This window comes from Balaenoptera musculus, chromosome 2, assembly GCF_009873245.2.
Source record: "Balaenoptera musculus isolate JJ_BM4_2016_0621 chromosome 2, mBalMus1.pri.v3, whole genome shotgun sequence".
Classification (NCBI taxonomy): Eukaryota; Metazoa; Chordata; class Mammalia; order Artiodactyla; family Balaenopteridae; genus Balaenoptera; species Balaenoptera musculus.
Window position 1 is genome coordinate 24052554 of NC_045786.1, and position 14834 is coordinate 24067387.

The 14834-nt window shown below is 44.4% G+C and overlaps 1 protein-coding gene across 1 annotated transcript in view; it reads left to right on the forward strand.

The window, feature by feature from the left end:
- Positions 1-407: 407 nt before the first annotated feature.
- Positions 408-14834, forward strand: part of ITIH5 (inter-alpha-trypsin inhibitor heavy chain 5) — a 75996-nt gene continuing 61569 nt past the window's right edge. The window contains exons 1-2 of the mRNA XM_036844097.1: positions 408-557; positions 9628-9672. Of these exons, the coding sequence (XP_036699992.1) occupies positions 468-557; positions 9628-9672 (135 nt within the window). The 5' untranslated portion in view covers positions 408-467. The remainder of the gene's footprint in view (positions 558-9627; positions 9673-14834) is intronic.

The window sequence follows — 14834 nt, forward strand, 5'->3', positions numbered from 1 at the left end:
CAAAGAAGCCGAGGAAGGGGCGGGGCTTATGGGTGGTGGGGAAGAGGACAAGGGAGGGGGTGCGAGCTGTGCGCTCTGGGCGGCGCGGGGGGTACCCGGCGTGGGTGCAGAGGCGCGGGGCAGGACGGGGGCGGGGCTCGCGGGAGTGCTGGGCCGGAAGCGGGGGGCTCGCGGGAGTTCAGGGCCGGAGGGGCGAGGGGGCGGGACCGAAGGGCGCAGGGGCGGGGCCGGGGCGGGGTGCGCGGGGCGCGGGCGGGAGGTGCGCGGTGGGGCGGGGTCTGTGGTGGTGAGGGGCCCGGGCGGGGCGTGCAGGGGCGGGGCCTGTGGGGCGCGGGGGTGGCGCAAGAGGGCGCGGGGGCGGGGCCGCGCGCGTTCGCAGCCGCGAGCCCAGCGCTGTTACCCAGAGCTGTACCCCGCGCGTCCCGCCGCGTCCCGCCGCGTCCCGGTGCCACCGCCGCGGCCCCACCATGCTCCCGCTGCTCGGGCTGTGCTTGGCCCTGCCGTTCTGCGCGGGGTCGCTGGAAGAGGCGCAGAGCTGGGGGGACACTTCGGAGCAAGTAAGTGGAGTTCGGGGGGCCGCAGGGCGGGCCCGGGACGCGGGCTGCCGCCCTTTCCCACCGCCTCCTTCGGGCGCGTGGCTGCCGGACAGGCTCCTGGACGCGAGGAAGGGAGGGTTCACCCCCATCTCCTGTCACATCGTCCCTCCGCCTCCTCTCTGTCCCCAGCCTTCTGCTCGGGAACTTCCCCATCTACTGGTCCCTCGAGGAGAGCGTCTGGCTGGCGAAGTTTCTTGCAGAATTGTGTCTGCCACTTCAAAATCCTGCAGAACCAAATCTCCTTGGCTCCTGTTACCTGCCCGGGTTTCTGCTAGTTTTTTGTTGTTCATTTCTGAGCCAGAGCCCCAGGTTAACTACAGGATTCTTTAAGACTCGTGTGTGGGGTAGTGTGTTGTTGCTGTCGGTTCCTAGTTGTTCCAGAGAGAAAGCACATCTAGGAAAAGTTCCAAACTCCTGGAAGCCTCTGCTTTTCCCATCTGAAAACAGGGAGAACACGACTTTCCCTCAGGTTCTTATCAATGCTTTAGCAGTTTAAAGGTGGCCAGATGATGGGCAGAGGATCAAGAACCAAAGGGTCTCAGTTACCCTGGTTAATGCTCTGTGTATGTGCCAGGGTTTTTAAAATGGCTTAACCTCACAGGTGAATGAAACCTGCAAATATGAAATCTCAGTACAATGCCCCATGGATAGGAAAGCTCTTTGACGAGTATAAAACACGTTGGAACAGTTTTCAAAGCGCAGACCTTATAGGGAGAAATGGCTCTGTCCTGATTAAAGGCTCCTGGTGCTGTTTACACACACGTATTTAAGTTGTTTAGCTGATAGCATGCTTTCACAGGATGGGAAGAAGAGATAAGCAAGTATACTTTCTGTCCCCTTTCCCAGCACCTTGGTTTGAAGAGCAGATCTGGAAAACAGAATCTACCTAAACATCCCGTAGTTACTTTCATGTTGACGCTCCCTCAAGGATGTGCTTATCTGTGAAATGGAAGAAATGGTCATTCTCTTGTAGGACTATCAGGAAAAATAACCCATAAAAATTCCAGGAGGCTGTGCGGTGGAGGAGAAACATGCAGGCTTGGGATCCAGAGCGAAAGGCTAGTCTCTCCTTTGCCCTTTACAGCTGTGTGGCCTGGACAAGCTGCTTACCTTCTCTGAGCCTTCCTTTACTGTCCATCACAGCACGGAACACACCTCCTCTTGAGCATACTAGGGATCCAGCTGCTAGTTTATGTAAAGGACCTGGTATACAGTGGGTGCTCAAGAAATGGTAACTGTTTTGGTCAGTGGTTAAGGGCATAGACTTGGTGCCTGGGCTCGATTCCTGATTCTGGCACTTACCAGCTCTGTGACGCTGAGCAAGGTCCTGGGTGCTTCAATCTCCAATTCTGTGAAAAGTGGGAGAGAATAGGGTGATGAGGATTGGGTAGTTAATACACCTAAGGTGCTGGGAACGGTGTCAGCACTTAATGTTGGTGGCTGCTGTTAGGCTTGGGCAGCTGAAATGCCGAGGGTAGGAATTTAGGGTAAAGATCCTAAAACTTTTTTTAGGGGGCGGAGGGAGAAGAATGTGGGAAGCACTGAAACAAAGATTCTGTTTGTGAACTAGGAGGAGGGACTAAAGCTCTGACATCTGCAAGTCCAAGTAGGCTTAACACTGAACTTCCCTGAATAGAAGAACACAGGTTTAGCCCATTTTAGTGACTTCATGCAGTCGTCAACTCACGACACTATTCATTCATCTGGAAAATGACTAAATCAGAAAAGACTCCAAATATAAAGTTCTGTGAAAATTTGCGATTTTACCTTTTTATCCCTACTGTATTAAAAAAATTTGTGTGTGTGTATAAGATGTAGGATTTGAGAGCACAGGCTCCAGAATCAGACTTCCTGGGTTTGAATCCTGGCTCTGCACTTACTGGGGAGTTAATTAACATCTATGAGCCCCTATTTACCCATCTTGAGAATGGGGATGATGAGATTACTTAATTAAAAGGATTTTGAAGATTAAAATAGTTAATATACTTAGAACTTAGAATGGTGCCTGGCAATGCAGTTAGTGCTCTGGTCTCAATAATTATGGTCTTCAAAATTATATGTGAACAATTTTTAAAATTTATTTTTTATTGAAGTATAGTTGAATTACAATGTGTTAATTTCTGCTGTATAGCAAAGTGATTCAGTTATACATATATATATTTACATTCTTTTTCATATTCTTTTCCATTATGGTTTATCACAGGATATTGAATATACTTCCCTGTGCTATACAGTAGGACCTTGTTGTTTATCCTTTCTGTATATAATAGTTGGCATCTGCTAATCCCTAACTCCCAATCCAAACCTCTCCCACCATCCCTCCCCCTTGGCGACCACCAGTCTATTCTGTATGTCCCTGATTCTCTTCTGTTTCATAGATAGGTTCATTTATGTCCAGTTTTAAATTCCACATATAAGTGATATCATATGGTATTTGGTGAACAATGTTTAAATGTCAATGAATATGTAAATTTTAATGTACCTGAACTTGCCTATTAGCTTGTGTGGCAATTCTTGTGCTGCAACTTGCCTATTAGCTTGTTATATACCTTTAATTGAAAATATTACTAATAATATCCTAGATTCAAGTCCGTTCCTCCCTCTCCACCTCATCTGTAAACAGTGTTACCCGTAGTGTAATAAACCCACTGTCAGCAGTGGTTTTCAAACTTCATCCTGCAGAAAGACACTTGGGGGCTCTTTAAACATTCAGATTCCTATGCCCCACCCCCATTAATTTCCATCCACTAGGTTTGGGTGGGACCCAGATGATCCTGATGCAGGGGATGCATGGACCACACTTAGACTAATTCAGCTTTGAAAGAAACTTTCAGGAAATCAATATTAAAAAGCAAGGCTCTTGTATAAAATCAGCCTGCTTTCAAATTGATATGGTTTCTTTTTTTAAAAAAAAATATTTATTTAGTTATTTATTTTTGGCTGTGTCGGGTCTTCATTGTGGCTCGCGGGCTTCTCTCTAGTTGTGGCATGAGGGCTCGCGGGCTTAGTTGCCCAGCGGCATGTGGGATCTTGGTTCCCCGACCAGGGATCGAACCTGCGTCCCGTGCATTGGAAGGCAGATTCTTAACCGCTGGACCACCAGGGAAGTCCCTCAAACTGATATGGTTTCTTTAAGGATGGAGCTGCGTTCCCATTATTACAAAAGCAGTTTTTAATTTACAGAATAATAGTAGGCACCAAGTGTTGAGTGTCAGGGAGAGTTTGCTAGGAGCTCTATGTAAACATAATAAGAAGCAATAAAGTATATGGTTAAGAGCACCCCAAGTGGAACCAGACTGCCTGGGTTCAAATCTGGATCCCACCACTTACTGGCTGTGTGTACTTGGGCAAGTAACTTAACCTCTCTGGGTCTCCGTTTCCTCACCTGCAAGATGGCGTTGTTAATGGTTCCTACCTCATAGACGGGGGTGGATCTAAGTTTTGAGAGAGGAGTCAAGTTTACCTAATGGGCAAAGCCCTCTTAAAGAAAAATGCCAAATGCTAAAAGTGCTAAAATAAACATTTATTTAGAATGATAAATAAATCACAGCAAATGACACATTTTGACAAACACTACGAATACCACCGTTTGTTAAGGGACCGTGCAAGTGAAGGATCCTGACGCTTACCTTTTATTAGCTTCTAAACAATAATAAACTATTAAATAAAAAATAGCAAACCCACTTCTGCTCCTGTTTGTTGTGAGGATAAAATGAGTTGATTCAGGCACAGCACTTACACATAGTAAGCACTCAGGTCCTATTAGCTATTTGGGTTGTTTATGTGCAGCCTGGTTGAATCTCTGCCACTGCAAGGAAGGCCTCAGCGAGCTTATGCTCCAGGAGAACTATGGACGTCCACCCAGGGGAAGCGATGCCTGCAAGGGATATTTCAGAGCCTAGATTAGAACCCAGGAGCGCTGCATGCCAAGCCGGGCTCTCAGTGACTCCTCCAAAGACCGCCACTTTCATATTTACAATGTAATGTAATTTGTTTAAATACGATTTTAATTTGTAGCTCCTGGCACAAGCTCCTAGATTGTGTTCAGCATAGGCTTCTGGTACCACACTCACAGCGGTGATACGTTTCTAATTCCCTGAATCGAGCATTTCTGCAGTTTTAAGTTTTATAGTCTCTCACTCAGAACCTTTGCATTTGGGAAAACAAAGAAAATCAAGACCAGTTTTGGGTTTTTTTAACGGTTTGAAAAGTAAAGTCAAGGAAAAGATTCTCTGAGCTCCAGACCACTCGATAATTGTCTCCTTTATGTGCACGGGTGTGATCGTTGCAATGGAGTCCTAAGGCTGGATGGGGAAGAAGGGTATTACGGGAGAGATTCCAGAGATTTACTCACTCCTGAACCAGAACCAGCTATACCTGGTTTCTTTGGGGGGAGGTGGGGAGAAGGATGGGGGAGTCCTGCGAGCTGGGCGATGAGTCGTATGTGACTTCGTGTTCCTAACGAACGCTCTCCCAAGGTCCTGTATGCGCTAACATAAAGCAGCCGTGCCCACCGTGCTGTCAGAGGTCCCGCTGGAGGTCCTGAAAGCTTTCTGTATCTAAGGAGCAGAGGGTCCGTTTAGGAAAATGGAGCCATAGCATGGAGACCTGAGCTTTCTTTGTGGGGTTGGGGGGTGGTCCCAACCTCCTGATTATCTTCCCACAAGCCAGATCCATTTCCCTTGTTTCTCACAGGTTAAAAGAAACAAGGTGACTTGCCTAAGGTTAGTTGGTTTGGGTTTTGTTTTTGTTTTTCCAGCTGCCTGGAAAATTGTTTGGAATTTCAGCCCCCAAAAGAAGTTTCTTCTTCCATTGCTGAGGTTATGGGCCCCCCAAATGGCAAGAGGTTCATAGCAGGACAACCTGTAGCAACATTTCTCCAAAGGAAGAGAACTTTTGTGCGGATGACAGAGAATTACCCAGATGGGATCCTCCCAGACTAAGTGTCCTCGGTCCAGGTGATGGGTGGCATCTCCCGTGCTGTCCACCCTGTAGCCCTGGGTTTGGTGTCAGGTCCTGTATCAGATCTCTGAGGCAGCGGACTCCTGAGCTCCTGGCTCTTGGTTTCAGGTTTTCAGAATACCCTCAGAAGATGGAGCCCAGCGGGTAGATACATTTCTGGCACAGAGCCCGCTGGGAACTCATGTCTTCAGCCGTTTGGCGGTGTGTGGCTGAGGCTGGCCTAAGTACAGCCTGAGGGCATGAACCCCGCCTTTCTGTCCCTCTTTCAGTGGACCCGGGTCATTAAAGCATCCATCCCTAATGGGAATGTGTTTGTTCTGCCTATTCACAACATCCCTCACCCTGGGTGGAATTAGGGTTCACTCCTCTTCTCCTTTCCTGTGCTTTCCCATCTGTGGATTTTCTGGAATGCTTTCACGGTGTTTCTCTTCCCTCCCAATCCTGATCCAACACTGTGATTGATCCTGGGGTGAGAATACCATCTCTGTTATCCAAATTACGAACACTAAGCAGTGCCTGCTGTTTTTTATCTCTGGTTGGACTACCCGATGATGGAGTAGAGGAGATTCCAATCCCCCAGCTCTGATGGTGTTATTGCTGCATTCTTTGTGCAAAGGCAGTCTTCAGCCACCCTTGCACATCCTGGTAGGGAATGCTGCTTGGTCCATGTGAGTTAAAGAGGCAGATGATGAGCTTTTTCTCAGCATGGTTCCTGTATTGAACTGGATGCTCTTTGAATTTCTCTTCCCCTTTCATTCCACTCCAACAAACATCCTACACAACTACTTCTAGCCATCCCTCCATTGTAAAGCCTCTCATGGTCATCTGAGAACATAGTGAACTCTTCTGTTTTCCATTTCCTTTGTAAAAATTACCTCGTCTACTAAGTCTTCCTGAGTGTATTTCTTTCAAGTTAGGTAGTATGGTCCTTGATGGCAAAGATCGTGGCTCATATTTCTCAATAAACACTGTGGTCTGGACATCTGTTCTGATGCTGGAGAAGTAAGCTCAGCTCAGTAGGAGCAAAACATCCTATTTGAGCCATCTCTTAATTCTGTTATTTGGGGGTCCATGCTCTGAGATTACTCTTCATGGCAGCCCTTGACATTAAGCTGAAGTCGGTTACTTACCTGTCCTTAACCCACACTCCCAGGTTCTTACCAGGCAATGGGAAAACTCTCAAACAATAAAAGGGATCAGGAATTCCTAACTAAAAACAATGAAGATGACATTGCTGTCATTTCCACTTCTAATCCTAGCTGGCACCAGGAAGTTTTGATTCTGGTTCAGTCTGAGTCTAAATTTGGACTGAAGTGTAGCCATCGTGATCCCCTGAGAGGTCAGATAGTCATCTCAAAAATGAAAAACCAACCTCTCTTGTTCTCCTTAATGCTTGTTTATTTTCTTGGAAAACCTATTTTACAAAGGAGGAGACTTCAAAGAAATACTTTAGATCAACCAGAGAACATAATACCTGAGCAGGGCTGAGCTTCCCTTCTGACCATGGCTATCTTAAGTGGTCCCCAGCCTATTCCACAATTTTAGGAAGGGAGAGGCCTGAGCTGAGCCTGCAGACCCGATGGAGACCTTGCCCAGGACGCTTCTTCTGGCTTTCCTTGGACGGTCCCAATCATCCCATGTCATTTTAGAAATAGAAACCAGTGTCCTCCTAGTCATTGTTTGGTTCTCATAAGGAGCCAGGGCCGATGTCAACCTAAATCCTGTACTGATTCTTTCTATTCCATGTTCTGTAGAATAGGAGACTCTATAATGGCTTATAATGGTAATTTACAGTAGCATTATCTATTTTCAGGAGGGATCAGGGAGAGGATAGTGATTAAACCAGTTTCTGTTATACTTTTAGTTAACAAAATGGAAATATCTTTATTGTTTTTTTCCTATTTGGAAATGATACACAGTAATTTGTCCAAAACTGAGGTAGTACAAAAAAGTTTAAAGAAAAAGAATTTAATCACTCAGAGGTAACAGCCATTAGCATTTTGGGCACATTCTACACATGTAGACACTTATAAAAATGAGATCATGTTAAATATAGCGTTTTGCTACCTGATTTAATCACTTAAAATATGTCTGAATGTATAAGTGAGGACAGGCCAGGCTGTCCTCGCTGGGGTAACAACCCCCAAATCTCAGTGACTTAAATGACAAACGTTTATTTCTTGCTTGTATAACTTGTCCATCTTGGATTGTCGGTGCAGCAAGTGTGATCTTGGGCTTGATGGAGCAGTGACCATATCAAACGTTGCTAATTACTATGCCGGTGAGAAAAGGCAGTTCTGGAGGACCTCACACCTGCGATCAAATCCTTGGCGCAGAAGTGACAGACGCCACTTAACATTCATAACTTACTGGCCAGAGCCAGTCCCGTGGCTCTGTCTTCCCACAAGGGGGCCAGGAAATGCAATCCTTCTGGCAGAGAGTTGGAGAAATATTTGGTGAACAGCACAGAAGTCCAGTAAAATTAACATTGATGTCAGTAAATATAGGCCCATACTATTATTTTCAATAGCTGTATTCTAATTAATCAATGTATCATAATATATTTAACCAAACCATTTTTAAAGGATATGTTAGGCTATTTCCAATGATTAGCAATTGTTTTAAAAGTTGCAAAGAATTTTTTTGTACATTCATTTTTTTCCTATTGATTTTTCCCCCATATGATGCTTTTCTGAAACTACGATTTCTAAATTAGAAGACGTGCATACTGGTGGAAATGTAAAATGTTACAGCTGCTTTGAAAACTGGTTTATCTATTTCTTAAAAGTTATATTTATCATATGATCCAGGAATTCCACTTGAAGGTATCTGCCTGAGGAAGCTAAAAACATATGCCCAACACAAAGAACTCTATGTGAATGTTCATGCAAGTTCCACATTATAAATAATAGCCAAAAAGTAGAAATAACCTAAACGTCCATCAACTGGCCAATAGATAAACAAAATGTGGTGTATCCACACAATGGAATATTATTCAGACGTAAAAAAGAACAAAGTGCTGATAAATGCTACAAGATTATGCTAAGTGAAAAAAGCCAGTAATAAATGACCACATATGGTATGATTCCATGTATATGAAATGCCCCCAATGAGTAAATCCATAGAGACAAAGTAGATTAGTGGTTGCCTGGGACCAGGGCAAAGGCTAGGGTTGGGAGCTGGTGGGTAGGGGTGCAACATTTCTGTTAGGATAATAAAAATGTTCTAAGTTGATTGTCGTGGTGATTGCACAACTCTGTGCATACACTACAACACATTGAATTGTTTTAAATGAATGAATTTTATTGTTTGTAAATTATACCTCATAAAGCTGTTGAAAAAGGCATGCATACAGTCTAAGCATATTTTCCAAGTCTGTGATCGACATTGTCAAACTGCCCTCCAGAAAGGCCGATTCATCACTCACAGCAGCGGTAGTTAACACTTCTGTTCTTTAAACAGTGATGTGTCATGAGAAATAATCAGCAACCAGCTAGGACTTTTAAATTAGTCCAGAGGGGCTGGTTAATTATTATATGATTTTTAAAAATAAGGATGTTATTACCATCCCATGCCCCTCCTCTGCATGTGGGAAGGTATAACAAATCATCCACAAAAAACACAGTAAGAAAGTTCAAGGTAAGTTCAGTTTTGCTTCCAGAGTTTCCTGGAGTTTTGAGCGGAGTAAATGAACCCATCAGCGTTGAGCTGACAGGTTTACTTGTTGTAACAGACACAACAGCAAAGAGCCGATTTTCAAGCCAAAAGTGAATGGAAACCGAAAACATATTTTCTAATGAACTCTGTCCTGGCCATTTCATCTGTCTTCCCCTAACAGATGTAAGAACCCTCAGGCGAGGAGGGGGTGTGACATCGTGGGTTCAGCAGTCAGCCAGGTCTGAGAGGGATGAATTCTAATCCTGGCCTGGACGCTCCCTGGTTACAGGTCCAAACTGCTTTTCAGGATGGATAACCCTTTGCGTGAATTCGAATTGGTTTTAACCCCCCTCATGTAACTCACATGAGAATGACCTCACGATCATATTTCATGTCTCTTTTCTTCTTCTAGGTTGCACTCAGGGTCCCAAGGCAAGTCAGGCTGTTGCAAAGGCTGGTACGTATATTCACGTATATTCTCTTAAAAATCTGTTCCCCTCGCTGTTCTTTGTATTTTGAACCAGGCAATAACTATGTTCGCAACTTCTCCAAAGCTGATAAATTGCATGTAGAAGAAATCGAACATGAAACAGTGTAGCTTCTGTAAGGCTTTCTTTTATAGGCTTTTATAAGGCTTTCTTTAAGTGGATTTTTTTTCTGAAAAGAGACCTGATTATTCCAGTAGAACTATAAGGACGAAGTGTGAAGTTTTCAAAGACCTTCTTAGAAAAAAGCCCAACACCTAAGTGAATCTTTACTTTTTTATGATGTTCTTACACAAGAAATAAAGGCTGTGTTGTGAAGTAAACAGCTAAAGCAAGCAAAGAATTCACATTTGTAGATTAAAGCTTTGTGTAATGGAAGTTGGTCCAGGCTCTCAGTGCATGCTGGAGGTTTCCAGATGGAACTTGGGCAGATAGATGTTCAGGATTCTAAGCATTTATCTGAAATGATCTCAGTCCTTCCTTCCCACTGTGTGTGCCGTGACATATCAAAATGTGGGGACACACCTTCAGGCTCTGAGGCTATGGATTCCTTTGTACATCCTCAGGAATGAGCCATTTACCTAAGGCCTCCCCACTCCTGGCTGGTGGTTGAGTCAAGGCTGGATTGACCATGACCAGTGTTGCAATCATTACCATCTTTACTTGGACCAGAACTTTGTATTCTCATCGTTTTCTGCATGACCTCTTCCTCCCCTCCCTTCTCCTATCCTCCCAATCCGACTCCCCATACCCCAGGTTTGCTGACCTCATTGTCTCATGTTTTTGTCCATGTTCACATCATCATGCACAGACATATGTGAACATAAACGGGTCAAGAATTGTGAAGAGTCTAGATTTTTACCCTACTTACAAGCCAATAAGCTAGTCTGTTGCTGTTTCATGGTTGCTGGCACCGAACAAGAGACTGCTGGGCCAGAGATGAAGGATGATTTATTACTCACAGTAAGAGCAGAAGTCAGAGTGGCAGGATTGGTGCCTTTCCTCCAGCTCAGTTCTCACGTAGTGATACAGAGAGGGCCAGGCGACACCTACACACGTGGCTGGTTTTATCACAAGAGAGGTACTGTAGAGCACAGGGAACTCTACTCAGTCCTCTATGATGACCTATATGGGAAAAGAATCTAAAAAAGAGTGGATATGTGTATAGGTATAACTGATTCACTTTGCTGTACAGCAGAAACGAGCACAGCATTGTGAATCAACCATACTCCAATAAATATTAGTTAAAAAAAAAAGAGAGAAACGCTAAGCTTAGGGAACCTGACTCTTTTGTAATGTGCGCTAAGCCTGCCTGATCTTTGCCCTGGAGGGAGACATTCTCTTTTTTACTCTGGACTTTAAGCCAACCCGCCCTTTGCTCTGAAGGGAAGCCCCACCTCTCTCTTCCCAAGCTGCTGATTATACGAATATCCTGGAAAATGTAGTACAAAACAGAGGTAACCAGTGCCTCTGCTCAGAAAATGTGCAAAAATACCAGACTCATGGACAGCAGTCTCCCAGCAAGACATAGATACACCTATTCATTCATTTAACAAGGTTTGTTTTGTTTTGTTTTGTTTTTAGCCAAGCCACGTGGCTTGTGGGATCTTAGTTCCCTGACCAGGGATTGAACCCGTACTGCTTGCAGTGAAAGCGCTGAGTCCTAACCACTGGACTGCCAGGGAATTCCCAACAAGTTATTTTTTTGAATCCTTACTATCTGCCCAGAAATGTTGAAGGCATTGGGAATACAGCAATGAACAAAACAGGCAAAAGACCCTGTCTTTCATAGAGCTTGGATTCTAAAGCGGGGCAGAGATAGACACAGTCAGTAAATAAATGGTTAAGTGTGTTAGGAATAGAGAAGATGCCATGAGAAAAACAACATGGCAGAGGCAGGTGGGGGACCCTCGTGTACATTGGCATGTAGGAGAGTTCTGATATTTGCTTTCAGACAGTGGGACCATGTAACCACAGCTACTGTTCCCTGCATGCTGACCATGTGCCAGGCATTGTCCTGAGCGCCTCATGTGTCATAGCTCAACCAAATATAGAGACGTTTTACAGATGAGAAAACCAAGGTTCAGAGAGATTGAGTCACTTGTCCAAGATTGCACTTTCCAAAAGAGGTGGTTGAACCAGGATTTTGAGTCCCAGCAGTCTAGCTTCTGAGTCTGTGCTTGTCACTCATACACCCAACTGCCTTCTCACCTGATTGTATTTTTCTATTTCTTATTATTTTCACTCAACAGTGCCTCACCTGGCCTACCTCTATCCGTTCTTTTAGATGGTGAAAAATATTACAGGTTGTTGGCACACGATGGTTTATCAAGCATTCTACTATTGATGAGCTTTCAATATTTTTCCAATTTTTTTGCCCCTGTAAATGCTGCTGCAAAAAATTTTTTTTCTAATATGTAGGTGCTTTTAATTCTATGGCTGAGATTTTCAGTAAGAGGATTGCTGAGTCAGAGTGCACATACACTTTTAATTTTGATAGATGTAGTCAGACTACTTTTTGAATACACCTAGTACCTTCTGTCTTAATTTCATTTCTATCAGCAGTGATGAATATGTACATTTCTGCCAGCAGTGCTATAATTACTCCTTTTGATTTGTCAGTCTCTTAGATTTAAAGTGATACCTCATTGTTCCTTTAATGTGCATTTCCCTGAGTTTGGACTTTTCCCCATATATTTATTGGCCATTCAGGGTTGTTCTTCTGTGAAATTTTTTCTGCACCCATTTTTCTATTGTGTTTTTTTATCCCCTAATTGTCAGTATGTAGGAGATCTTTGTGTGCTATGCATACTCTGTCTTCTGAATTGGAAGAGTTCTCCCCTAAATCTGTTATTTGTCTATTAACTTTGTATATAGTATAGTTGCCATATAAAAGCTTTAAGTTCCTGAGTAATAAATAAGTTTATCTGTTCTTTATACCCTTCAAGGTTTCATTCTTGGTTACAAAGATTTCCTTGGCCCTTTGCCTTAGACTGTTTTATACAATCTCTCAAATTTTCTTAGAAATCTAGGAATGTTAAAAGCCTCACTTTTATTGATACACGTATTATAATTTTGTCATGTGGACTTTATTTACCCATCCAAACAGTACCGGAATGATCTTTCCAGCATAGGTCTGGTGCATCACTCTCTTTTGCAGATGTCTTCAGTGACTTTGTATCACCTGTAGGATTAACTCTGAGGACATCTATGGCCCCCTGTGATGTGGCTCCTGCCTGCCTCTGTAGCCCTCGTTTACCTGAGTCTCCTTGTATTTCGTGTTCTAGCCATACCACACTAATCTGAATGTTCTCTACTCTAATTAATGAAGAGGACGTGGTGACCACAGCTGGTACCCTCCTATCACTGCCAGCTCATGGACCCCTGGGGATTTGCTTGATTTTATTCTGAATTAAGTAGATACCCTTTTAATGAAGCTCTCTGGTATCACAGACACCAAAAATGTGTATGTTTTGAAAAGCAGGAGTATCTTTTTTTCTGAGTCTCCATGGTGCTTAACAGCTACTGGCCTGTTTTCCTAAAATAATTCACTGCCATCCTTTAACCTCCCGATGGCAGGGGCCGTGTCTTGGCATCCCCTTGCTAGCAGATATTCTAAAATTTGTAGCTGGGATGTGTTTTGAGCAGATGTGGTGAGACACACAGACACAGAAATGATCGTCACGAAGGAGGAAGTTTATACTCAGAGATCCCGAGGGATGAGAGGCATGGCAGTGCTATGTGGGGAAGCACCGGGTCAGTCAGGGGGCAGCAGGGACAGAGAGAGAATGCGGCTAAGAGCCTTTATTGGGGTTTTTACAGGAAGGAATTGATGAGTCAGGTTAGGTATGCTGCGTAAGCTTAGGATTGGGTAGTTGGAATAATTTTGGCAGTCTCTGGGCTACAGGGATGGTCCCCAGTGGTCAGGTACCTGGTCCTGGGGTGATGCGGGGCAGGGGGAATATTGGTTGGTGTGTGAGAGTTTGGTAAAGGAGGTGGTTTGGGGAGAGGGCTCCGTGCTGATTGGTTGTGTCTCGAAGGTGTGCTCGCAGGGGCATCATTTGCTATCCCTAGGAATCAGCTGGCCCTGGGAGGAGCAGCCTCTCCGAGATCAAAGCCCCAAATGCCAGAGCATCAAGAATATAGAAAATAAGAAAATATAGTCAGTTCAGCAGGTAGTGTGGTGCTGGGCACCATTACCTCACTGAGAGCTAGCTACGTACTTGTCTGTCTCCCTGCTCCCAACTCTAGCCATCATGGTTTACCTGTTTTAGGGGGTATACAGAATGGAATTTTTTTTTCTGCATAAAGATGATAATTGCATTTTGTGTTTCCTCTCTAAATATAATGAAATATTGCCCTATAGAATGTATTACTGCAAATGGGCGATTCAGAGCTGATGACACCCTCTGTCTACAGAGGGAAAATTATTTCCCCAAGGTGGTGAATACAGTCATCAGGGAGGTGCCCGGTCTGAGGTCCTCTGCTTCACGTAATAACAGCATGAGCTGTGTTTTTCTCAAAAGGAAGAAGCATTCAGGTTTAGTAAAGATCTCTGGACGGGAGTCAGCCCATGGCCAAGCTCCGTAAAGTGAGAGAGGCTGCTGAGGTTGTTTCTGAGGTTCTCTCCCACCTTTGGGCTGGTTTCTTCTAGTGGTCGACAAAGAACTCGTAGACTGGATAACACAGCAGAAGGTTAATCTTCTGGGAAGAGACCTGGCTCCTGGCAAAGGCCGTGGCAAACACTCCCCGGTCACAGTTCCAGATGGCATCTTGGGGGATTCAGGATGTCTTCTGGGTGGCTTGATCTGAAGTGACTCACATGAGTCACACAGAAACCTCTGGTCCCCCAAGCAGCTAATTAAGACACTCCCTGCCTAAAAACGCTTTTCCATCTGTTTCGCTTTTGCAGGAAAGATAATGAAGACATTATTATATCACAGGAAGACTTGATTTCTGCCCCCTGTTTTCCAGCTCACATCCCTAAACAAAATACTGAGTTGAATGCAAATATGGAAAGCGTGTTGGATTTTTAAGAACTGTGCTTTGGGAAAAACCGAGACCACGGTTTTATATCCTCTCTTTTATGACACATTTTCGTAAACCTCTGCCATTCCAGGTTCTGTGCTTGGCC